General features: G+C 43.1%; 1 protein-coding gene across 1 annotated transcript in view; it reads left to right on the top strand.

The window, feature by feature from the left end:
- Positions 1–2,475: 2,475 nt before the first annotated feature.
- Positions 2,476–25,355, top strand: part of LOC118830987 (store-operated calcium entry regulator STIMATE) — a 76,127-nt gene continuing 53,247 nt past the window's right edge. Inside the window, exon 1 of the mRNA XM_036738127.1 lies at positions 2,476–2,641. Coding sequence (XP_036594022.1) covers positions 2,476–2,641 — 166 coding nt within the window. The remainder of the gene's footprint in view (positions 2,642–25,355) is intronic.

The following is a 25,355-nucleotide window of genomic DNA, read 5'->3' as shown; positions in this document are numbered from 1 at the left end:
ATTTGCTATAGAACAAATGCAGCTCTCATGCCTTCTAAAAACTACAGTGTGTTCCTATATTGGATCCTCAGTCAGATTCAGCTAACATTTAATTGTGCCCACCACAAAGATAACGATACTTCCCATGCAGCAAGTATGCTCTGACTCCCTCCTCCAGAACTAGGTTGGCCACATTTGCCCCTCAGCGGCCAGGGAGTAAACTTGAAGGGTGGGGGGATATCTTCTCTACTGCCATGGCTAGAGCCCTGCCAAATGTGTTCTCCCATCTCTTAGATGCCAGTCACTAGGCCCCAGTTCCATTTAACTACCTAACATCAATTAGTTTTTATAAAGGGACATTTATATGAAGTAATAGGAAGAACAGTCATTTCCACTTAATCCTTGGGAGTACAACTTCTCTACACCACCTTAAGTCTCTGGGGAAATAAGAATAGCTCAATTCCTATATAGCATTGGTCCCACTGAACTCACATCCAAATTCAGTCTCTGTGGGATGAGTCCTTGTCATAACTCAGAATTGGTGGGGTCATCAATGATAAACTAATTGCAAAACCTAGAGATTAGGAGTTCCAGATGCTTAGTCTCCTGACCTTTCACAACTCACAATATCAGAAATTCCAGAACGTCTGAAACAAAGCAGAGGCTAAGGACTGAGGCTTATTTCTTGGGCCTATGAGGCCCCAATAAGAAGAAGGCACCAAGGTTCCTCTCTTTTATAACACTGCCTATCACTGCATGTGAAGGAATTGATGAAATCCACCCAGAAAAAAAAACAAAGAGAGTGATGCAGAGTATCTAGAAGCTTTTTGAAAATACCCCCAGTTTTGCCTCCTCCTAAACATGTAGTTAGCATATTGGAACCATTTACATAATGTCAACTCATACTTCATAGATTCTCCAAGGTGCTTCCATTCCATCTCCTCTCATCTCTTGGAGAAGGAGGCTACCCAAAGTCTCCGTGAGAGGAGATACCCTGGAAGGCACTCTGCACGTGTCATACCCCTGTTACACTTAAGGCACCTAGCTCAGTTCCTACAAAGCAGTGATTGGTCCCACCAAGTTTATATCCAAAGGTGGCTTTGCTTCTAGGTGAGTCCTAGTCTCAGCCACTGCTGCACTGGGGTCCCCAAAGGTCACTCCTTCTCAAAACACTGATGCTAGGCTGACCACACCACCTATCTTGGAAGTTAGACTCTGGAAGACTGGGTGCCCTCTGGACCTTTCAAACTCTGAAAGTCAGGGAGATGACACTTTTTCAATGCAGAATGGAAAATAACCAATGCAGAAGTCTGGGGATGGAGGCCTGTTTCCCAGGGGCCACATGGTGTCAGAGGAGAGAAGGCCTTTAATCTTACTGCATGATCCACCAGCTAGAGTGAGCAAGAGTCATCAAGATTCTCCAAAAAGAGATTGACTCGAAAGAGGTCTAGTGTCTGAGACTGATAAGCCCTTTTGAATGCCATCTTTAAGCCTGCTCCAGTCGAACCAGGGCACTTTTCTTAAACGTTAGCAGTATTCTTACTGAAGCAAGCAAGTTTGGTATCCCACCACATGGAAAGCTTGCATGAGCCAAGTAGGCTGATGGGATCTGTCCATGTGCCACATAGCTACAAAGTTACTGGCTGGAAGAGATTTACAGGGCTGGTATGGCAAAAAGACAACGGAAGGGGTAACGAAGCCTTTGGTGCTAAAGTGAAGGGGCTGGGGTAGGGAGAGTAATAGACTGAGCGGAATTGAAGACAGTTTGAAGGATTGGGTGCTTTTTTTGACCAAAGACCGGTTTGTTAGGCAAGAGGAAGGAGAAGAGACCTTGAGGGTGGAGAAATCGACAAGTGCTGACTTGTCTTTCTTTTTTCATGGTTCACTACAGTGGGAGTGGAAACCTAAATTTGACCTCTATAGCCTTATAAGAGCCTTTGAACTTTTAACCTCGAAATGTTTTCAACACAGTTTAAATAGAAATTATGTTTAGTGCTTAAAAAATCCTTCCGACATGAAAGTACGCCCTTCCCCCCCAAGGAAAAAAAAAGGCAGTGTGGAAGAGACGCTTAGCTGACACTCTGGGCCCGGTGCTTCTGCCCCTAACATCTAGCATCCTGCATCCTGCATCCTGCATCCCGCATCCCGCATCCCGCAGCCTCGAGCTGGCTCAGTTCACACCTGGCTGCGTCCACCCCGCCCAGAGCGCCCGGGCTCCAGGCCCCGCCCCCAGCCCCGCCCCGAAGCCGCCCTCCCACTGCTCGGAGGAGGCGGCCGGGCACCGCCCCCTGGGCGCGATTGCTCCAATCAGGGGCCGGTGATCTCAGACGTCGGCGGTGACGCGCAGCACGCAGCGGAGCCGAGCCGAGCGGCCGGGCTGAGGTGGCCGGCTCCCGGGGCTCGGGGGGCTCCGAGCTGGCTGCGGCTCGGGGAGCGGAAGCCGGGCCGGCTTGGGCCGGGCCGGGGCGCCCGTCCCTTCCTCCGGCCAGTCCCGCCATGCAGGGCCCCGCCGGCAACGCGAGCCGCGGGCTGACGGCTGGGCCGCCCCCCACGGCCTCGGCCGGGGCCGGCGAGCGGGGCTGCGAGAACGGCGCCTTCATGGACAGCTTCGGCATCTTCCTGCAGGGGCTGCTCGGAGTCGTGGCCTTCAGCACCTTAATGCGTGAGTGACGGCGGGCGGGGCCAGGGACCCCGCGCCGCCACCTCCCCCCTCGGCAGGGACCCCACAGACGAAGGAGCGCGGCCGCCACGCCCCTGGGGCGGCACTGCTGAAGACCCCCGAGAGTGTCCCTCGCGGTGCGGGAGCCCCCAAACGGTGGTCAGCACTGACCTCGCCCAGGCGCGGACCCCGCATCCCTGAGGCCCCCCCATCCTCTCCGCGAGCCCTGAACCGGGACGCCCCCCGTTGACCTCCGGCATCCTCCTCATTTCCTGTATCCCTGAGGTCTAGATTCCTTGGGATCGTTCTCACCGTTCTTACAATCGCGTGCCACAACTTGATTCTCTGCACTGGGGTCCCCCATGAGGCTCTCCAGACCCCAGCTACCAGGACCTTTCATCTCCCGGATCAATATGCCATTGTGGTGGCATATTGCAGTCCTGCTCCGTCCTGGGCCTTTTACTCTATCCATTAACACAGCCCCCCCCTTCTTCGCACAGACCACCTCCCCCCCCCCCCCCCCCCGCGATCATTATTCCCTGGATTCCCAGGAATGTGACAACTTTGTGTCTTTCTGCCCGAATGCCCATCCACTCTTTAAGGCTCCTCCCCTTCTCCCTGTCTCTAACTTTGCTAACTCAATTTCAGGCCTTCCCACCACCTCTCCCACCCTTACTTTGGCTTCTTTCCTCCGCCTTTCCTTCTCCTCAGGCTGAGGGGAAGGCGAGGGCAGGGGACCCTTGAAACCATGTTTCCTAAGTCATGGAGGAGCCTACCTTGAGAAAGCCTGGAGGAAAACAGGGAAATAGCAGATGTTCTTCCTGGAAAGCTGGAAACTTTGCTTAGTCATCAGTTTTGCCTTTGGCAGGGTGGGGGAGGGGGGGGGGTTTAGAGTTTTATTTTTGTTCTTTCCTTTTGACTGGTGTGTGGCAGTTTCCTTTTTTTTTTTTTTGCGGGGGCGGGGGGGGGGGCTGTCATTAAAGGTGCCAGAAGTTAGTACTTCAGTAGCTTTCTGATTGGGTTTGGAGGGGAAGTAGGGTTGTTAGGGATCCTTCTTAGGGTGCACTTGGCGACTCTGAGGAAGCATCATTCCCCCAAAATGATTTAATTGGTGAAATGGAGACCTCTGTGCTGGCCAAGGTGGGGAGGGAGAATGGAAAGGGTAGTGCTAGTCACTGGAGCCACAGATTGTATTTTCACTCCCCACCCCCCATGTTTTTCTTTTTACCACCCTCATTTTGTAAGTTTTATGGCGGGTGGTGGGGAATTATCCTAGCTTTCTTCATTATCCCTTCCAGGTAGCTATCTCTTGTAACTAATAGTATTTTTTAAAGACGGAAAAAAAAAAAGATAAAGAGAAAAAAAAATTCAGCACAACCATCAGTGCATTGAAAAAGTCCGGAAAATACCTACAATATGTAACACCTGTGAATTTCCCACCTCCACCAAGGATTGGGTTAGAATGCGGCTTTCTCATATTCATTTATTCAATTCCCACTTGATCTTTATAATTTTCTTTTGAGGGGGCAAGGCAAGGAAGTTAGAGTTAAGTGACTTGCCCGAGGTGACACAAGCTAGTGTGTCAAGTCCCTGAGGGCACATTTGAACTCAGGTCCTGCTGACTCCAGGGCAGGTGCTCTACTCACTGCGCCACCCAGCTGTCCCAGATCTTTGTAATTTTGCTACATTCACTTTTGACTTTTTGGTATGTGGTGGTTCTTTCCATTTACGTTGTTGTGGTTACTATGAATATTGTTTGCTTGGCTCTGCTTATTTCATTCTGCATCAGTTCATGCAGATCTCTCTGTGCTTCTCTGTATTCATCACACACATCATTTCTAGTAGCACAATAATAAAACTCCATTACATTCATGTACCACAGTTTAACCATTCCTCAGTCGATGGGCACCTACTTTGTTTCCAATTCTTTGCTTAGCAAAAAGTGCTACTATAAACATATTGATATTTTGGGGGGCTTCATTAGGGTATTAGCCCAGTAATGAAATTTCTGGTTCAAAGGGTAAAATAATTTAGCCACTTATTTTGCTTAATTTCCAGTTTCTTTCCAGAATGGTTGTACCATTTTACAGCTCCACCAACAACGTATTAATGTGCTTATCATTCCACAATCTCTCTAACATTGATTATTGACATTTTTCATCTTCTTTGCCAATTTGTAGGATATGAAGTGAAACCATGGGGTTGTTTTGAGTTGCCTTTCTTTTAGTATTAATGATTTAGAGCATTCTGTCCTGTGGTTGTGAATACTTCGCAGTTCTTTGGATAACTATTTGTTTATATTCTTTGACCACTTATCTATTGGGGAATGCTTAGCTAGTATTTCTTTGTTTAGTAAGGTCTTTGTTTCAGCAGCCTGGCTGCTGGAATTTTTGCTTTCCCTGTTTGTTACATTGGACCCCAGTGGGTCAGACCTGAACTGACATTGGAGATCATCTAATACAACCTCTCATCCAGTGGTGGGAGTTTCCAATTCTTTGTCTTTAGGGTCCTAATCTAGGCTACTTTCTGCTTTTTGCAAGACTTATAAAGACTGGGCAGTAAGTACCCTTCCTTGTGTGTTCATCCCCTTCCTTTCCTCTCCACTTAGAACTTGCTTTATTGTTTCTCTTGCTGGACAAATATCCACTTGTTTCCACAGCAGCGATTTGTGCCGATTTAGCCAGATGTGACTGACTCCAGAGCTTGGACTACCCGTAGACTTCTTCAAGGTTGTGTTCATGGAGGAATTCCCCACAACACTCTCATCCTTGCCTCCACATTGACTGGCCGCCAGTTTCTAGTTAAAGGAACTAGAGCCTCGATGTTTTGTTTGGTTACTATCCTGATATTTCTTAGCATGACCTTAACTGTTTTTGTAAACTTTGCTGATACTGACAGTCCTGTCGGGTGCTTGTGTTGCAGTGAAGGAAATGTAATTATGAATAGAGTGGCTTCCAGTTGAAAAGGATGGAGGAGAGGGAGACTTGAGCGGACCAGTGAGTTCTTAGGGATTTCAGCAAATTTTTATTAAGTGTGCAAGGAACAGTGCTTGATGCTGGCTGTACAAAGATACAATAGATGCAAGCCTTGTGTTCAAGGAGCTCACAGACTAATTGATAGTAATAACTTGAATTCATATGGCCCTTTTGAGCTAGCATTTAAGAAACATGTTTTATAACCCTTTATGACTTAAACAGTGCTTTTCATGATCACATTAGATCCTAGGTTAGAGTTGTCTTTCGAGTTGACAAGAAGTTCCCTATACTGATGAAATCACAGGTCCAATTCCTGTCTCTGCCCTTTGAGGTTTATCATAACATTCTGAGGAAAGTTCTGAGGATATTACATTCATTTTGCAGATGAGGAAAGCAAAGTACTGGGAGCTGTGACTTGCCAAAGGTTACACAGCTACTAATTGGCAGTTTGGACTTGAACCCAGGTTACAAGACTATAAATCTTCTAATATTGCCTTTTGTTCCTTTTTAAATGCCTTTTGGACTCCTTTGTCAGGCCTACTTATGACCCAAAGTGTTTATCTGTAAAGACTGAACTTCAAAGGGACTCTTGGTTTGTTTTAGATTTGACTTTACTGAAACGGCTCATGTAAAGAGAACATGTTATAGGTTTCAGAGGGTTAGGAGCAGGAACTCTGTCCAGTTCTGTGACCTTGAACAGTCAAACAAACAACCAGAAAATTTGAACAAGGGTCTACCCAATCCAGGTGGGAAAGCAGGCCAGAACAGTAAGGTGTGCATGGATCAGGCAAGGCAGAAAGAACAACAGCCTAGGGAGAGGTAGCACTTTCATGGGTAGCTGAGCCCAGACTAGAAGGGCAGCCTTTCCGGTCCATATAATTCAGACCTGAGACCAGTCTCTATTGCTGTGAGAGAGCAGAGAATTCTTTTTTTGTTTGTTTTTTATTTTTAGTTTACAGTACTCAGTTCCACAAGTTTTTGAGTTCCAAATTTTCTCCCCCTCTTCTTCCCCCTCCCCACCCCTGGCAAGATGGCACATAATCTGATATAGGTTCTAAATATACCTTCATATTAAACGCATTTACACAATAGTCAAGTTGTAAAGAAAAATTATAACCAATGGAATGAATCATAAGAAAGAAGAAGCAAAACCAAAAAAGAAGGAAAATGGAAAAAAAAAGAGAGCAAATAGTTTGCCTCAATCTGCATTCAGACTCTGTAATTCTTTTACAGAGATTTACAGAGTAATTACAGAGTAATTCTTGGACAGCTTTTTCCATCATGAGTCCTTTGGAGCTGTCTTAGAACCTTGCATGACTGAGAAGAGCCAAGTCTGTCAAAGTTAGTCGTCACAGATACTGTGTATTTGCAATTGTGTAATGTTCTCCTGGTTCTGCTTCCCTCACTCAGCATCAGATCATGTAAGTCTTTCCAGTTTATTATGAAATCTGTCGAGAGCAGAGAATTCTTAGGCAACATTCTGAACCTTCCACCCCACCCCCATCATTTATGGCCCCCCCCTTCCAAATTCTAGGACTTGCTTGGTTTTAGGAGGAGAAGGGATCTGGTATATATTAAGGCATTGATACAGGTGCTAGGAATACAAAGATTTAAAAAAATGGACACAGTCCCTCCCTTTAAGGATTCCTACCTTCCAGACACTTAGGTTTGCAATTTACCAGGCTTACTGGGAGAGTCTTTTTTTTAAATAAATTTCCGTTTTTATTAGGAACTTAAACATTAACAAACACAAACATTTCAATATACAAAGAATAACAAAAAAGGATAGTATATGAAACTGATTTTCTAATATGTATGTTGCAACAGTCCAGCTAGCAGCTGCTGTGGGGGTGTAAAACCGACAACAACCAGCTCACAGAATGCTGCAGGCCCAGGTTCTTTTCATTTGCTTAACTAAGGAAAGCAACATTAAGGGGTTAACAATTTTACTTTTGTGATACCAACATACAAATATCATTCACCTAGTTCAGGGGAGAAAGCCAGCACCCTGAACTTCAGAACAAATACACACAAATTACAAACAGACCAAATACAATTCATAGTTACCAAAAAGCATCAACATCTGAGTTCAGCTGGAGGGCTTTTGGCTACAGCTGCCCAGAGTCTCCACATCAGCACACCACCAAGAGTGAGAACCCTAAACAAATAGCTCTGTCTTCTCTTTTTTTATGCACTCTTTAGCTGTCATCAAACGTCATCTGAGCGACCAGAACTTAAGCTCTTACCATTGGCTCTGGAGTTAGCACCTCCTCCTGGGACCTTGAGGTCTTCACACCCACATCACTTAGCACCTAATAGATAGGGGTTTTTGACCTACTTGGTCTTGAGGATATAATCAGACCTCCCTTCATGGGCCCCACCTGGAGCCCCACCTTAGTTACCTAATTTAATCAAGGAGATAAATGCCAAACTCTTCAAGGTCAATTCATTGAATAAGTGCTAAAAGCCCTCCTTAATTGCGTATACAATGTACAGTTTCCTTTTTTTCTACTACATACAGCTTGTTAATTTTTTTTATATAATTCATATTTAACATGGTAGTTACACCACTACCCCCTTCTAAACTCCCTTTTGTGCTCTTTTTTTTTTTTTTAAGATTCATTGACACACTTCCTTTTTCTATCACTTTACCTTTTCTATCCATTTCCTTCCTTTCCCTCCTTCATCCACTTAGGGTATCACACCCTTACCTGCCCAAAGGGAATGTAAAATTTTGATTTCTGAAACTTTTTCTTTCTCCTTTCCTCCTAAGGAACAGCCTTAACCCCAAATCACTCGGGCTGTCATTGATTGGCCAATAATAGGTCCCAGGCCAAGCCCTACTTGGTCATTGTTTGGGCTCTGATTGGCTCGGAATGAATGTAAATAGCAATTATTTCTATTTTGGCCAGAATCCTTAAGAATCTTTCCCTCCCAGATCTGTTTTTTTTTTTAAAAGATACCATTCTTTCCTTCATTTCTTATTAAGCCTTAATCACTGAATGGGCTTTGCCTCAGTCAAACTGAGACCTGTTAAGGACTTTAGCTTGAAAAAGCATTTTTAAGTGCTTACTATGTGCTAAGCACTGAGAATACAAATACAAAACCAAGATAGTCCCTACCTTCAAGGACCTTATATTTTAATAGGGGAAGACTGCACATGTAGTTCAGGTTGTCTGCACTAGGAGGGGTGGGGAACGATCATTGGAGATGCTGCTGGTTCCAGGCAACAGAAGGTGAAAGTTCACCTGTTAGAGGCCAGGGTCCTTGGGGCAGGAGTCAGTTACCTTGGGAGGAGTACAGGCAGCATAGTTTAGAGATGGCTGGGAGGTGGGTGGTCTGGCTGGGGGATAGGCAAGAGAAGGTAAAAGCATACCTGTCACAGCCCAGAGTCCCAGAAGGGAGACCTTAGTTGCAGTGAAAGGAGTTTATTAATCAGTAAATATTTATTAAGCACTATGTTCCACTGTGCTGTATGTTGGGAATACGACAAAAATAAAACTACTCTGAGAATTCTTAGAGTAGAACCAATTTCACTTCTGGGGTTCCTGCTGATTTTTTTTTTTTTTTACTTAAGCGTCCTCTCCTTGGTCCTTTTGCCCCATAGTATTTATTAATCGTATTGGAACTTCCTCTTCCTCCTTCATTTTAGGTGATTTTTCTCATGAGGGTTTTTCTTTTTGTTGTCTTTTGGGTCATGTGTTTCTATTTTATGTGCTAGAGGGGTCTCGACTTAGTTATGAAAATTTTTTGCAAAGCTGAAAGGCCATTGCATTTAGCTAGTGTTTTTGAATTCTCCTAAATGGCCATTTTGGTTGAAAAGTTTGTGGTTTCACAGTATGTCTACTATGTTCTAGGGTTTAAAGTCTTGTGAATCTGCTCTCAGAAAGGGGAACCTGTAGTTTAGTTCCACCAATGAAAAATATTCCAGGTCTTTTGAGTAAGGAGAATGTGGAAGAATGAGGCAAGATCAACTGACTGTTAGTAACATAAATAGCTGATGTGTATTTATTGTAAAGATTGCAAAGGGCTCTATAGCTGTTATCTCATTGAAGCTTTACAGAGAATGGTGAGGTGGGTACTAGATGAGGGAGATGAAGCTCGGAGAGGTTATGTGACTTTACGCCCTCCCACCCACCCGCACCCCCTACACAGCTGATCAGTGTTAGAGGCAGAATTGACACCCAGGTTTCCCTGATTTTTAAGTTCGGCAATGATCTGGTCTGTTCTGCTAGAGACCTCATGGTATATCTGGCTTCAAACTCTGGTTGACCATGGACTAGTCATTTAACCTCTGTGAATCTCAGTTTCCTTTATAGAATGGGGAACTTTATGTCATTATGGGGTTCATGACCTAGGAGACATGAGATCATACATGTAAAGTGCTTTGCAAAAGTGCTGTGTAGACACTGTTAATATTTATGATGCTGCCTCTTGAAGTTGCATTGTAGGCAGTAAAAGAATCAGAATCAAGACTTGATTGATTTCTCATCCTTCCACTTCAAGATGGCAGTGATTTCCAAGGAGCTTCCTGGACATGAGTTACCTGTTCTTAGTCAACTTTAAGGGTATATGTAGCAGAGATCTGTTTACAATAGAGATCAATCTCCAGACCTTCCTCCCTGGGTCCTCTGCTGATGGGAAGAGTGTTTCATGTGGCTCACTATTTCAGGTAGTCCTAGTCATGGTTTTTCTTTTATTCCCATTCTATTTCCACAATGTGGGCCAACCCAAACCCTATCTTCCAGTTCTGGAACTACAGTCAAATCAGTATTGCCATTGGAAAAGGTGTGGTAGTGTGCTCCCTTATGACTATTCACCACCTCTGTAACTTTCCAGACCAAAATAACCCTCTGTGTAACCCCTTAGATCTCCTTAGATGTGCAGCCTCCCCCTATTAGAATGGAAGTTCTGGAGAGCAGACTGTCTTTGCTTTTGCTTGTATCCTCAGTGCTTGGCACAGTTATTAGTCGTGTCTTACTCTTCGGGACCCCATTTGGGTTTTTTTTTGGCAAAGATACTGGAATGGTTTGCTCTTTCCTTCTCCAGTTCATTTATAGATGAAGAAACTGAGGCAAATTAAGTGTCTTGCTCAGGGTTACATAGCTACTAAGTGGCTGAGGCTAGATCTGAACTCAGAAGATTCTTCCAGGCCTGGCACTCTGTCCATTGCGCCATCTAACTGCCCTGCCTGGAACAGAAAACACAATAAATGCTTTATTTATTCGTTTATTCATTCACAGGATTATAACTTTAGAGCTGGAAGGGACGAGGAAAGGGAGGCCCAGGGAAGCTAAGTGATTCGCTCAAGGTCACACAGAGGTAGAATTTGAAAAACTCTCCCCATTTTGAATCATGTAGACCTATTTGAACCCCACAGCGCTCTGCCCTCTTAAAGTTTACAGCCTACTAGAATGCATACTTGCTTAGGTAGGAGGAATTCCTGCCTAAGGTTCCCCCTCTCTTAGGTTGTAGCTTTTCTTTATTGTGCTTTTATTGTTCTTTGTCCTATGTGATGAATCCATGGACATTCTGATTAAACTTTAAGGTTATTACCATAGTCATAGCCTTCTGAATAAGGCACAGTCTTTATCTACCCAGAAAGTACCTTCTCATTGCGCCTGCTGTTTCCATATTTTTAATGAATGAGATGGTTTCATTTCTTGTGTTGTTGTTGCCCTATTACAGGACTTGTCTTTATACTTAATTGATGACCTTCAGCGGTTGTGCTGTGAAATTCTGTCACACAGGACTGCCGAGAAATAACTCTGAGGTTTCTAGCCCATTGGCTGAGAGCTTTTGTGGTATGGATGAATGGAGCTGCCTGAGGCAGTTACTATGCTCATACACTTTACCTATCTTCTTCCTGGGGAAGCCCTGTGCCTTTGGGGAGATCTGCAGATTTGGTCCTTCAACTTAATTTTTGCAAGTTAGTGCTTTTCAGAATTGAAGATCTGCCCTTTAATACATTCAGAAGAGCAGACTGCACTGAGGAACAGAATGTAGAATAAGTGGGGGGGTGGGAGGACCTGCGAGGACTTAAAGAGGTGATCCAGAGTACAGTCATCTCACCCTGGCCTCGAGGTCACAGGTGGCCCTCTAAGAGGGTCCTCAAATGCGGCCCTTTGACTGAATCCAAACGTCACAGAACAAATCCCCTTAATAAAAGGATTTGTTCTGTAAAACTTGGACTCAGTCAAAAGGCCACAGCATAGGACCTAGAGGGCCACACATGGCCTCGAGGCTACAGGTTCCCCACCCCTGCTGGGACCAAGGCCATGACCTAGAACTCAGCTGCCAGTCAAAGAGAAGTTTAGAGAATGTGCACTTTGGCTTGCTGAGTGTTTGTACTGCAGGACCCAAGAATGCAGAGGAAATTTAAGCTTTTTTTTTCCTCCTTTACCTCATGTAGAGCCTGCATACTGGGCTGAAGTATTTAGAAAATTACTTTTTGGTGTTTAGAGGCAAACTCTTCAATTCGTATTTCATGTTGTAGATTTCATTTCACAAACCACTCTGCTGGGAAAGGGGATGGCAGGTGTTTCAGTAGGTTTCTCCATTTAGCTGCTAGAATTGCAGTACCACACAAAGTCTGTTAGTTTCCCAAATGGTGAAGAAAAAATGTATTTCCTTGGTGTAATTCTGTTGGAATCAGACAGTAAAAACAGCATCTTTTTTGGGAATTCAGGTTTGAGCACCGAGCACGCTTCTTGCTCTTATCTCCTACTGTCAACAAAATGTGCCAGTGTGTTCTGGTTCACCCTTCTCCAAATTGCCCTACTCCTTTGAACATAAAGAGTATAGATAAGCCTGTGATGACTGAATCAGGATGGTAGCATGTTAATAGTATCTGTTGGGAGGAGGATCCCATTCATACCTACCACTTATTGGCTTCAGAGTGCTAGTTCCCATCTTTCAGCAGAAATTGATCAAGTTCATATGACTCTGCTTTCACACAGCTTATAGTCTAGGTTAGTGGCCAGAGGCTGATGACAGTGTTTCTGATGTGAAAATTAAAATACTGAAGATTTTATTTCTTCTGCCAGCTCCATTTCTGTGACATCTTTCTGGGAGAAGTTTGGGAATTGAAGCTAAGATACCTCATTGATAAATTTAGAGGAGAGAAGTAGCTTCAGTTAGGCTTTGAGGAGCTCTGGGTTGAGAAACAGCTACAAAGTACCTTAATACAGATCTGTGCCGAGCTTTGTTCAAAAAGGATTATCCCTTGCCGACATCAGTATCCCTACCAGTCGAATTACCGCCCTTTGGAATTCCCCAAAGGATCCTACAGGAACTCACCTTCATAAGTATCATGGGCCATTTATTAACTTGAAAAGTTTTGCCTATTCTGCAGCATTTCTCCTAAAATTTCTTTAGCTTAGGATAAAAGATGATGAGGGGGAAAATGGACCTTTTCAAAATTAGAGGGAAACTCAAAATATGGACTAATTAATGATATGCAGATGAACACTTTTAGGTGTTTGCCATGTCTCCAATGAACTGTTAACTTATCACACCATTACAGGTTAAATGAGTAGGCCAGAATAATTTTCTTCATTACTGTGAATTATTTGTATTTCTGTGGAGTGCTATTAAAGAAGTTTGAATGTATAGATTATAGAGAGAGTCTCTAAAATATGTGTATATATATTTATTTACTTGTTTTACCTCCCCCCTTGCTTCTCCATACATGTACCATATATATGTTATTACATTCATAATACGTATATATGGAATATATTACATACATGGCATATATAATGTACAATATATAGTGTGTGCATGGCATATGTAATGTATATGATAGTTCTAAGGGAACAGTGGAATAGTACGGTAGAGCAGGATAGGCTCACAGGAAGGGTGGGTGTGACTTGGGAGTTGGCAGTAGTGGCAGAGGAGTGGAGCTTGGGCCGGGGCATCCATCCTCCCAGAATCACAAGGATTCTTAGTTGGGAGTCGGAGAATGGAACAAGCATTTATTGAGCGGGGCACGGTGCCAAGTGCTCTACAAATATTATCTGATTTAACCCTCACAACAGCCCTATGAGGTAGGGCAGTAGATTATCACGTGATTGATGTTAGCAGCGGTAATGTCGGTTCGATTACTCCTGTACTAGGGGGGAGTCAGTGTAAGGGAGTGGTCAGTCAGAGTTGAGGCACTCAGCCTTCAATCCTCAGCCGAGTCTCAGCTCTGCTCAGTGAATCATTCCAGGTTGAGTCGGCCATCTGGGGGAGAGGGAATGTGGAGGGCCAGTGTAGAGGTGCTTCTGTCTGGACATGCATGCCCACCCCCCTTCACCATAGGGCAGCTGGGTGGCACAGTGGAGAGAGCATTGGGCCTGGAGTTCAAATCTGGCTTCAGACATTTATTAGCTGAGTGACCCTGGGCAAGTCACTTAGCCCTGTTTGCTTCACTTTCCTCATCTTTACAGTGAGTTGGAAAAGCAAGTGACAAGCCACTCCAGGATCTCTTCCAAGAAAACCCCAGATGGGGTCACAGTCAGACACAACTGAAATGACCACACAAGTCCCCCAGGATTTGAGGACAGGGACTGTATCAGTTTTGTCTTTGTGTTCCCAGTATAATGCCTGGCACCTGGTGGGAGCTTAATAAATGCGTACTGACTGTTTGGGGATTAGAATATTTTGTTGGCTAAGGAGCATTCAAACAACCTAAATTATGTAATCATCATATACATAAGCCCAAATTTACACCATTATTTCTAACTTTTTGCACATAGAGCCCTATTTGTGGTACTTGTGGTCTCCCAAATGACCATTCTGTGAACTGTGAATTAATGAGATATGCCAGGAGCAGCAGAACCCGGCTGAGTGCCAGTAGAGGTTATGACTAGAGTTGGCTGGGGTTGGCATAGTCTGGTGAGTTTCATGTTTCAGACCGGAGTTCTCCCCACCCCCCTACTTGGTCATCCTGTCCTGTCTTTCTCCCGAAGTCCAGATTATTCTCTCTCCTCACCTATTTTTAGCTCCTGCTGTTCCAAGTCATAGGTGACTTTACAGCAACACTTAAAGTAGGTCTTTCCTGACCTTTAAAGAAACCTCATCAGCACATTTTGTCATATCAAGACAGTTTTCTGTTTACAAGTTATGAGCACTTTTTTGGAGGGGGTGAGGGTGATCTGGCTTCTCTCATTGCTCACAAGGATTTAATCAAGGGTACTGTGGTTCAGGTGATAATACTTTAAAAGTTTGAGATCTGAAAGGGATTTATATCCCCTGTTATTTTATAAATGAGGAAGGGACTTGCCCAAGTTCATTCAGGTAGTGGGTACACCTGGGACTCCTGCCTGGGGTATCTAGACCCCAGTTGTCCATACTCCTGGTACAGTGTTCTTTCTATTTCCCCATACTAGATCCTTGCCTTACACTGTTACTGGAATCTTTCTCCTGTGTTCTCCTGGTGCTAAAGTGTTAGAAAAAGTAACTTGTTTGAGGTAAGTTTGTCACGCCTTCACTTGTGCAGAAATGGAGAGGTTGCTGTGGGGTGCATGAAGCAGATTTTAATGTGCATGTATTAAAAACAACAAAAACATGAGTCTTATTTGGTAGTATTGTCACTGACGAGTTTCTGAAACAGCAGATTTTCAGGTCATCCATGTGTCATAAGTTATACTCACGTTCACTCCTCCTGGTGCTGGGTCTTCCCTTGGAAGTGTCCTACTCTCTCCTACTTTATCTCCTGCCAATCTGACTGTTCTTCCCAAGTCTTTGCTGAATCCTCATACAGCTCCTTTTCTTCTTCCCCCTGCATGGATGTCCTCCAAGACTCTCTTCTCTCTACATTCTATCCCTTGGTGATTTCATCTGTTCCCCCATGAATTAATATGTCATCTCTACAGAGGCAGGTAGGTGGCATAGTGGATACAACCGAACTGAATTCTATCAGATTTTCAGACTAGCTGTGTGACCCCAGGCAAGTCACTTAATCTTCTCTGCCTCAGTTTCCTCAACTGTAAAGCGGGGATAAAAATGGCATGAGGATCGAATGAGGTAATATTTGTAAAGTGCTTAGCACAGTGCCTGGCACGTAGTAGGTACTTGTTAAATTCATATTCTGTCCATCCATCCAGATAACTTCATTTAAAGTATCCAACCCTGATCTCTTACCTGAACTCCACTTTCACGTACTCTCCTACTTGCTAGACATCTTTGTCTAGCTATCTCGTAGGCATCTCCAACTCACTATAGTGAAAAGAGGACTGATTTATCTTCATCACTACGCCCAGGTTAGCTCTCCTCCAAACTTCCCTTTTTCATTTGAAGCCACTCCCTCCATGGCCTCCATGGCTTGGAATGCAATCTCTCTTTGCCTCTCAGTGTCCTTGTCTTTCTTCAGGGAAGGCTCTGCTTGTTTTCCACTACAGGGAACATCACACCTTCCCCAGGATGAGTTGAGCACCCAAAATCTCTTCACCATGCAGCTTGATTTATCCTTTGATACTCCTTGATACTCAGCTCCTTCTTGAGTCCTTCAGGTGCCTCCCCTTTTTATTGGCAGGCTGCAGGGAGGGGCAGTGCCCTCCTTTATAGAGGTCTCCACTTTTCCACCATCTCCTCTGCTTGGTTTCCATCCCAGGGAACATTATGCCCCCATGCCAGCTTCCCCCAGGTATGTCCCTTCCGTCAACTCTTTCATTTCCTTTTGCTTGTTGTCTTCCTTGTTAGATGGTAAGCTCCTCGAGGACAGAGCTTAGCACAGTGCCAGGCACATAGTAGGTGCTTTAGAAATGTTTCTTAAATTGAGCTGAAAATTGAATTCAAGGCTCTGAGATGTCGCATGTTCCATAAAACCACCCGTCATCCTCTCAGTAGTATGTGGTCTCTCGCTCTTCAAATTCCCTCACATATTATGTTTATTTGTTTACATATTCAGTAGAATGTCAGCTTCTTGAAGTCAGGCGTGTTCGCTGTTTGTTGTTGCATCCCTAGTACCTCACACGGTCAGTCAGTTAGCAAACATTTATTAAGCCCTTACTGTGTGCTAAGTGCTGGCAATACAAAGAAGAACAAAAATGGTCCTTGGTTTCAAGGAGCTCACATTCTAATGGGAGAGACAACATGCAGTTAACTGCATACAAGATATATACAGTATAAATAGAAGGTAATCTTACAGGGAAGGACTAGCGGTAAGGAGAGATGGGTGGAGTGTGACTGGGGTGTGATTGGGAAGGCTTCCTATAGAATGTGGGACTTGAGCTGGGTCTTGAAGGAAGCCAGGGAAGCTGCTAGGAGTTGGAGGGAAGGATGGAAGAAGAAAGGAAACAAGCATTTATTTAGCACTTACTGTGTGCCAGGTACTGTGCTAAGGGAGACCATTCCAGGCATGAAGGATAGCCACTATTAATGCATGGAATATGAAGATCTAGTGTCAGAAAGGAGAAAAAGCAAGTGTTCCCCAGTGTAACTGGGTCATGGAGTATATGGAGGGGAGTCAAGTGTATGAAGATGAGAAAGAAGACTGCAGCTAGGTTTTAAAGAGTGGCAAACACAGTATTTTATATTTGATCCTAGAAATAAGAAAGAACCATTGAAGTTTAAAAAATAAGTAGGGGAGGGGTGTGACACTGTCGTCCCTGAACTCTGGGAGGATCATCACTTTGGTAGCTGAGTGGAAAATGGATTGGAGTGAGGAAAAACTTGAGGTAGGGGGACTAATTAGAAGGTTATTGGAGTAGTCCAGTAAAAAGTGTGGTGGTGACTGTGAGAAGACAGAAGAATACATAAGAGAGATGATTTAAAGGTAAAAAGGCCAAGATTTGACAACAGGTTGGATGTGTGGGGAAAGTGAGAGTGAGACGTTGAGGATGACACTAGGGATGTGAACCTTGGTGACTGGGAAGAGAGTGGAGCCCTCAGCAGCAGTGGGAAAGTGGGGAACAGGGCAGGGTTTAAGGAGGAAGGGTGTTGAGGGAGGATCATATTGCTGGTAAAATCGTTTTCCAGTGACACACGATGCTTCCAAGAATGAGATCTGGACAGGTAAGAACTGTGCTCCGCAAAGAACAGTGTGTGCCCAGAACAACTCGTTTACTTAGCCATGGGGATTGGAGGGCTGTTCAACATACCCAGTAGTGCTCTCATTTGGTCTGTTAGACTGTTCCATTGCTTGATGAATTCCTTTAAAGCCTTCTCAAAATTGTCTCATCTGTGAAGTCTTGATTCCCTCCTACCTCTCATCCCCTTGAATCCTTTCTCTTCAGATCTCCTGTTTTGAAAACTTAATGCATTTAACATGTAATATGTATACTCATTACCTATATTGAGTCTTTTCCCTCTATTAGACTCTGAGTTCTTTGAGAAAAGGGACTCCAGCAGGAGTCCAAGAATGTAAGATCTTTAGGAGAGTCACATGCTAACATAATATTATAATTGTTACCACCATACATGTAGGTTGTGCTTCTTCCCTAGAAGAGAATAAATAACATCTGGAAGAAACTTTATAGATTGTCAAGCATCTCATTTTACAAATGGAGTCCTGGCATGTGTACCATAGTGGTCTTCACATGCTAGTCACTTAATAAATGTTTGTTGTGGGATATGCTAAATGACAACTTAATGCCATACTGGTGCTAAGATCTGGTCTGTTTTAATGAAAAAACCAATATGATGTGGTTAAAAAGGGTACCTGGAAATCAGAAGGCATCAATAAAACATTAAAAGGAAAGAACACCAATTAGGATTTGCTGCTAACAGGTTACGTGACCTGTTACTTCCTCACCTCTAAAATGGGAATAATCTTGCCCTATCTGTTTTACAGGGTTGTTGTGAAGCTCTCATGAGATAATTGATGTTAAAGTGCTTTGAAAAGCCATCCTGAAGCAGAAAGAATACCAGATCTTCCAACAGGGGCCAGGAGACCTGGGGCTTGAGTCCAAGCTTGTTCCTAACTTGACGTATGCCCTTAGGCAAGGCCCTTGACCTCTCAGCATCTCAGTTTATCCATCTGTAAAATGAGAGAAACTTGATCACTTTAAGATTTCTTCCAGATCTAATCTTATTCTCTAAGAATGAAAAATACTAAGACGTCATGGTGGTAATAATTAGGTTATGTTAGCATTGCATTGTCATAGGAAACCTGCATTTTTGGACTCCTGCTGGGCCTCAGTAGGTCAGGTGGACTTTGGTTGGGCAGAAAATATCAGGTAATTATGTGAATGGTTTCCTCATTTGAGTTCTGGAAACTGTTGGATGTAATTGATTCTGCCTTGGGGCTTTATTTTTCCCCAGGTGATTAGAGATTTGGAGGAAAGGAACAAGTTATGTGAATAAAGAGGTCTGGTCAAGACTGAGTCAGTGGAGAAAAGTGTGGGGTTTTTTTCTTTGTTTTCCTTCTATGTGAGTTCCTGCTGTTCTTGGCCTGCATTGTTGTTAACTTCCTGGTGACTGTGACACTGTTGACTTGGTAGAGGGAATGGGTAAATCAAAAATCATTTAATAGTGAGATTGGAATCCAGTAGGGCTGGTTACTGATGCTTGAGGAAATGCTGTGGAAATCCCATTTAGAAGGTGCCAGAGGCAGTCTTCCTGCACACAAGGAAGTAGCATTGATCATTTTGAACAAGCTCCTGGGCCTTTTACTCACGTTGAATTTAACTTACAGAGTTCATCAGGAGGGAGAGATGTTATATATACAGGGAAGATGCAGCCATTGTTAACATAAAAAACAAACAAACATGGCATTTGGTCTCTGAGCCTTTGTTGCAGAATAACTCATATACTGCTGATCCTGCTTCCAGATTTTCTATCAGTAACTGTTCTCTTTTCTACACTGGTATAAGTTTAAATGCCTTTACCTGCCCCCTCCAAGCAAAACTTTACAATTCTTGGAGGGAAGGGGAGAGATGACTTCTAGGAGATTGTTGTTGACTTCAGGGCAGGATGTCTTGATCTACCATGCTTGTTATTTTCTGCTTCAGGTAATAATGTACAATCATGTGCAAATTACTTGACAAACAGTACTTTTGTTCATATTGTGATAGCAATGGTCATTTGTGTTTGGGTATTTCTGTGTTTATTTCTACTGATACTAGACTGACTTAGAACATCTGCCTTTGACCATGTGAAACTAGACTAAGCTGTTTTCTCCACTTTTAGTTAGTTCCTACTGGGGGCACCCCAGTGTTCCAGTCCTAACATCCTGTCCTAAGAAGCCACAGAGGGCTCTGAAGAGCCATCATTAAGAGCTTCAAAGGTCATGGGGAATCTGACTTTGGGAACGGGGGCGGGGATCAGTACAAGAACTCAGGTGACCCAGGGTGAGACCAAGGAGTGCCAGCCATCCCACCCAAAAGTGCAGCAGGAGGTGGAAACTGGCCTTGGCTCAAAATCCTAATTCAGGAAATAAGGCTAGAGAGAAAAGGAAACCAAATAAAGCAATTGCTAATGTAGAAAGTTATTGCCACTGTAATGATCCTCTCCAAAGAAGGAGAAAGTAATTCCATAGCAAGTGCAAGCAAAGACTCAAAGTTGAGATTAAAAAAATGAATTTTCTATGTGAATTCCTAGAAGAAATGAAGCAAGAGATTAAAAAAATTTTTTTTAAATCAAAGCTCTGGAAGAAAGAATTGAAAGGAGAATAAGTAGTTTGGAAGACAAAGTGGCAAACCTTATGCAAAAAACTCTCTGAAAATTAGAAATAGAGTAAATAGAAATCAATGACCCTATTAGACAGGAAGAAATATTAAAATGAAGCCAAAAGATTGAAGAAAAAGTAGAAGAAAATGTAAGATATCTAATAATCAGAAATAACTGATTTGGAAAATAGTTCAAGGAGAGAGAATTTAAGGATCATCAGATTCCTTGGAAATCATGATTAAAAAAAAAGTCTAAATACATTTCAAGAAATCATAAATGAAAACTGTTCAGATCTATTTTAATAAGAAAGCAAAGTGAAGATGGAGTCCACCAAAGGAAAAGTCCCAGTGATGTTATAGCTAAAATCCAGAACTCCCACATCATAGAAAAAATACTTAAAACATCAAAAGAGAGAGAGAGAGAGAGAGAGAATGAGAATGAGAATTCAGGTACCAAGGAGCCACAGTCAAGATGATAAAAGACTTGCTAACTTCTGTTATAAATAAGTGATCTTGTTATGCAATATTATAAAAGGCAAAAGGTAAAGGCTTACAACCAAGAATAACTTGTCCTTCAAAGTTGAGTATAATCCTACAGAGGAAAAAAATGGGTCTTTAGTGGGGTAGAGAACTTTCAAGTATTTCTGATTGAAGAACCACAGCTGAGTAGGAACTTTAAAATGCAAACATAAAAATTAAAGGAAACCTGAAAAGGTAAATTTACTGGAGTAGTTGGAAGGGGTGATAATAATAATGTAGTCCTGACATTTGAATAGGGGGAGAAGAAAAAAGTATCCCTTCAGAACCTAAATGTCTTCAAAGAGTATTAATTAGATAAGAAAAGCAGACAACCCAGGGGGTAGATTGGTTCTACTCCGAGGGTTTGAAGAGGGAAAAGAGAAGAGAGGATAAAAGGAATACAGTGGTGTAGAAGAGAAGAAGGGGTTAAAACTTGTTATTTCTCATGACTGGAATGTGTGAGAAGAGTAGGCAGAGGGAAAGGGTGGGGAAAAATCATCCAACCCAACAGAGATATACAGGGGCTAAAGAGAGCCGGGGTGAAAAGGGAAAATGAAGGGAATGATCATAAGCAAAACAAATTTATCTTTATGTGCAGGAGACTAAAAGGGGAAAAAAAAGCAAAAGAACTAGAATCTCAGGGCTGGGGTGCCTATCAATTGAGGAATGGCTGAACAAATTGTGGCATATAAATGTGATAGAATATTGTTGCGCTCTAACAAATGACAGGACAATTGCAGATTCCTGGGTAGTGGGAACTAAAGCAGAATGAAGTGAATATTTCTCACAAGGACAAGAGCATTGTAAAGAAAAGCAACTTTGGAAGGATTAAGAATTCTGAACAGTGGGGGAGGGAGGGAGGCAGAGCCAAGATGGCGGCTGGAAAGCAGGGACTTGTGAGCTCTCCCCCAGGACCCTCCTAACACCTATAAAAATGGCTCTGAACAAATTCTAGAACTGCAGAACCCACAGAATACCAGAGGGAAGCAGGGCTGCAGCCCAGGACAGCCTGGATGGTCACTGGGAAGGGTCTATCCCGCTGTACTGGGAGCGGAGCAGAGCCCAGTGCAGGCTGCACCTGGACCAACCAGACCAGGAGCCAGGCGGGACAGGCCCTAGTGCCCTGAATCATTGAGCTCTGGCAATTACCAGACTTCTCAACCCACAAACACCAAAGACAGCAGAGAAAGTTAGCGGGGAAAAACTGCGGGGACAGAGTGAAAGGAGTTTGTAGTTCGGCCACCGGGGGCAGCGGAGGTGATGCAGCTACAGAACTACAGCTGCAGTTGGTTTTGGCCCCAGGCACATCTGGTGGGAGGAATTAAGTGGCGGATCAGAGCAGGAGTGCAGACCCTGCTGAGGTCTGAGTCAGGTCCGGGTTGGCGGTTCTTGGGGGAGGAGGAGCGCTTGGTGTGGCAGAGCTGGCTATGCAGAAATAGCTCTAAAAACAACAGCGCAGCCCTTCAAGCTTGGGACAAAGTACTCTGTACTCTACAAGCAGTCATACCCTGCTGAAAAACTCAAGGGTCAAGTAGTTGGCTGGGAACATGGCCAGGCAGCGAAAAGGGACTCAGATTCAGACTCAGACTTTGGAATCTTTCTTTGGTGACAAAGAAGACCAAAACATACAGCCAGAAGAAGTCAACCAAGTCAAAGAGCCTACATCAAAAGCTTCCAAGAAAAACATGAACTGGTCTCAGGCCATGGAAGAGATCAAAAAGGATTTAGAAAAGCAAGTTAGAGAAGTAGAGGAAGAGTTGGGAAGAGAAATGAGAGTGATGTGAGAAAACCATGAAAAACAAGTCAATGACTTGCTAAAGGAGACCCAAAAAAATACTAAAGAAAATAACACCTTAAAAAATAGACTAACTCAAATGGCAAAAGAGCTCCAAAAAGCCAGTGTGGAGAAGCATGCCTTGAAAGGCAGAATTAGCCAAATGGAAAAGGAGGTCCAAAAGACCACTGAAGAAAATACTACCTTAAAAATTAGATTGCAGCAAGTGGAAGCTAGTGACTTGATGAGAAATCAAGGTATTATGAAACAGAGCCAAAGGAATGAAAAAATGGAAGACAATGTGAAATATCTCATTGGAAAAACCACTGACCTGGAAAATAGATCCAGGAAAGATAATTTAAAAATTATTGGACTACCTGAAAGCCATGATCAAAAAAAGTGCCTAGATATCATCTTTCAAGAAATTATCAAGGAGAACTGCCCTGATATTCTAGAGCCACCGGGCAAAATAGAAATTGAAAGAATCCACCGATTGCCTCCTGAAAAAGATCCCAAAAAGAAAACTCCTGGGAATATTGTCACCAAATTTCAGAGTTCGCAGGTCAAGGAGAAAATACTGCAAGCAGCCAGAAAGAAACAATTTGAATATTGTGGAAACATAATCAGAATAACACAAGGTCTAGCAGTTTCTACATTAAGGGATTGAAGGGCTTGGAATAGGATATTCCGGAGGTCAGTGGAGCTAAGATTAAAACCAAGAATCACCTACCCAGCAAAACTGAGTATCATGCTCCAAGGCAAAATATGGATTTTCAACAAAATAGAGGACTTTCAAGCTTTCTCAGTGAAAAGACCAGAGCTGAATAGAAAATTTGCCTTTCAAACACAAGAATCAAGAGAAGCATGAAAGGGTAAACAAGAAAGAGAAATCATAAGGGACTTGCTAAAGTTGAACTGTTTTATTTACATTCCTACATGGAAGGATGATGTGTATAATTCATGAGACACAGGATGAGTTGAATATGAAGGGATGATATCTAAAAAAATAAAATGCAAATAAGGGATGAGAGAGGAGTATATTGAGAGAGGGAGAAAGGGAGAGATAGAATGGGATAAATTATTTCGCATAAAAGTGGCAAGAAAAAGCAGTTCTGTTGGAAGGGAAGAGGGGGCAGGTGAGGGAGAATGAGTGAATCTTGCTGTCATTGGATTTGACCTGTGGAGGGAATAGCATACATACTCAATTGAGTATCTTACCCCACAGGAAAGAAGGAGATAAAAAAGGGAGGATGACAGAAGGGAGGCAGATAGGGAGAGGAGGTAATCAAAGGCAAACACTTGAAAAGAGACAGGGTCAAGGGAGAAAATTCAGTAAAGGGGGATAGGATAGGAAGGAGCAAAATATAGCTAGTCTTTCACAACATGAGTATTGTGGAAGGGTTTTGCATAATGATACACATGCGGCCTATGTTGAATTGCTTGCCTTCATAGGGAAGGTTGGTGGGGAGGGAAGAGGGGAGAGAATTTGGAACTCAAGGTTTTAAAAGCTGATGTTAAAAAAAAAAAAGTTTTTTGCATGCAACTAGGAAATAAGATATACAGGCAATGGGGAATAGAAATCTTATCTTGCCCTACAAGAAAGTAAGGTAAAAGGGAATGGGGGGGAGTGGGGTGACAGAAGGAAGGGTTGACTGGGGAACGGGGCAATCAGAATGTATGCCATCTTGGAGTGGGGGGGAGGGTAGAAATGGGGAGAAAATTTGTAATTCAGACTCTTGTGAAAATTAATGCAGAAAACTAAAAACACTAAATAAATAAATAATGATTTAGCCAAAAAGAAAAAGAAGCTCATTAAAAGTTTTTAAAATACACAGAACAGAAATTCAGAAATGAACGGCTTACGTGCTGCATGTTAAAAATAACATTTTTAATAAAAGATGTAAAAAGTTGCAAGGTTTGTTGAATGCCAATAAATTTTATTATTTTACTTCATTTCAAATAATTCACATATCACTTGTAAATACTTATGTTTCCTGTTGTATTCCCCCAGTAGAATGCAGCTTCCTTGAGGGTAGGAGCTTTTAAAATTTTGTTTTTGTATCCTTGTAGTAAGTATTTAATAAATACCTATTGAATTGAATTTCTGGTTTTTGCTAGGTCTTTCGATCTGAAGCTCTTCTGGGCTAAGTTGGAACCCGTTGTCATACAATGGAAAGAGTACTAGATCTTGAGTCAGAACTTGGGTTCGAATCCTAGCTCTGACACATGACCTCGTGCAAGTCACTTAGCTTCTCTGGTCTTTAGTTTCCTCATCTGTAAGATGAAGGGGTTAAACTAGATGATTTCTTTTTTTTTTTTTTTATTTAAATTTAATTTTTTTTATTTTTTTTTTCATTTAAATTTTTTTTTTTTAACTGGAAAACTTTATTGTAGGTGGAGTGGGATAGCTGGACACAGTTTACATGATTCCAATTTTGTTGGCAACATCTGAAGCATCATAGTCTGGAGCAAGTCGAACATAGGCCTTCTCTCCATCAGGCCGGATCAGCGTGTGGACCTTGGCCATGTTGGTGTCATACAGCTTCTTTACCCCCTGCTTGATCTGATGCTTGCTGTTGCCTTGACGACCACAATGAAGACTAGGGTGTTGTTGTCCTCAGTCGTCTTCACAGCAGACTCAGTGGTCAAGGGAAACTTAATGATGGCATAGTGATCAAGCTTGTTTCTCTGAGGGGCACTTTTCTGAAGGTAGTTGGGATAGTCTTACTGTCTTGGGTCGCTAGAAGGTGGAGGATGTTGGGATCCCCTTCCTTTTGTGGCTGTGGACACCCTTCAGTACCGCCTTCTTGGCCTTCAAGGCTTTGGGCTTGGCTTCTGTCTTGGGGGCATGGGAG

Source organism: Trichosurus vulpecula, chromosome 9, assembly GCF_011100635.1.
Source record: "Trichosurus vulpecula isolate mTriVul1 chromosome 9, mTriVul1.pri, whole genome shotgun sequence".
NCBI classification, from domain to species: Eukaryota; Metazoa; Chordata; class Mammalia; order Diprotodontia; family Phalangeridae; genus Trichosurus; species Trichosurus vulpecula.
The sequence above is the reverse complement of the archived record's forward strand: the minus strand, read 5'-3'. Positions and strand labels throughout refer to the sequence as shown.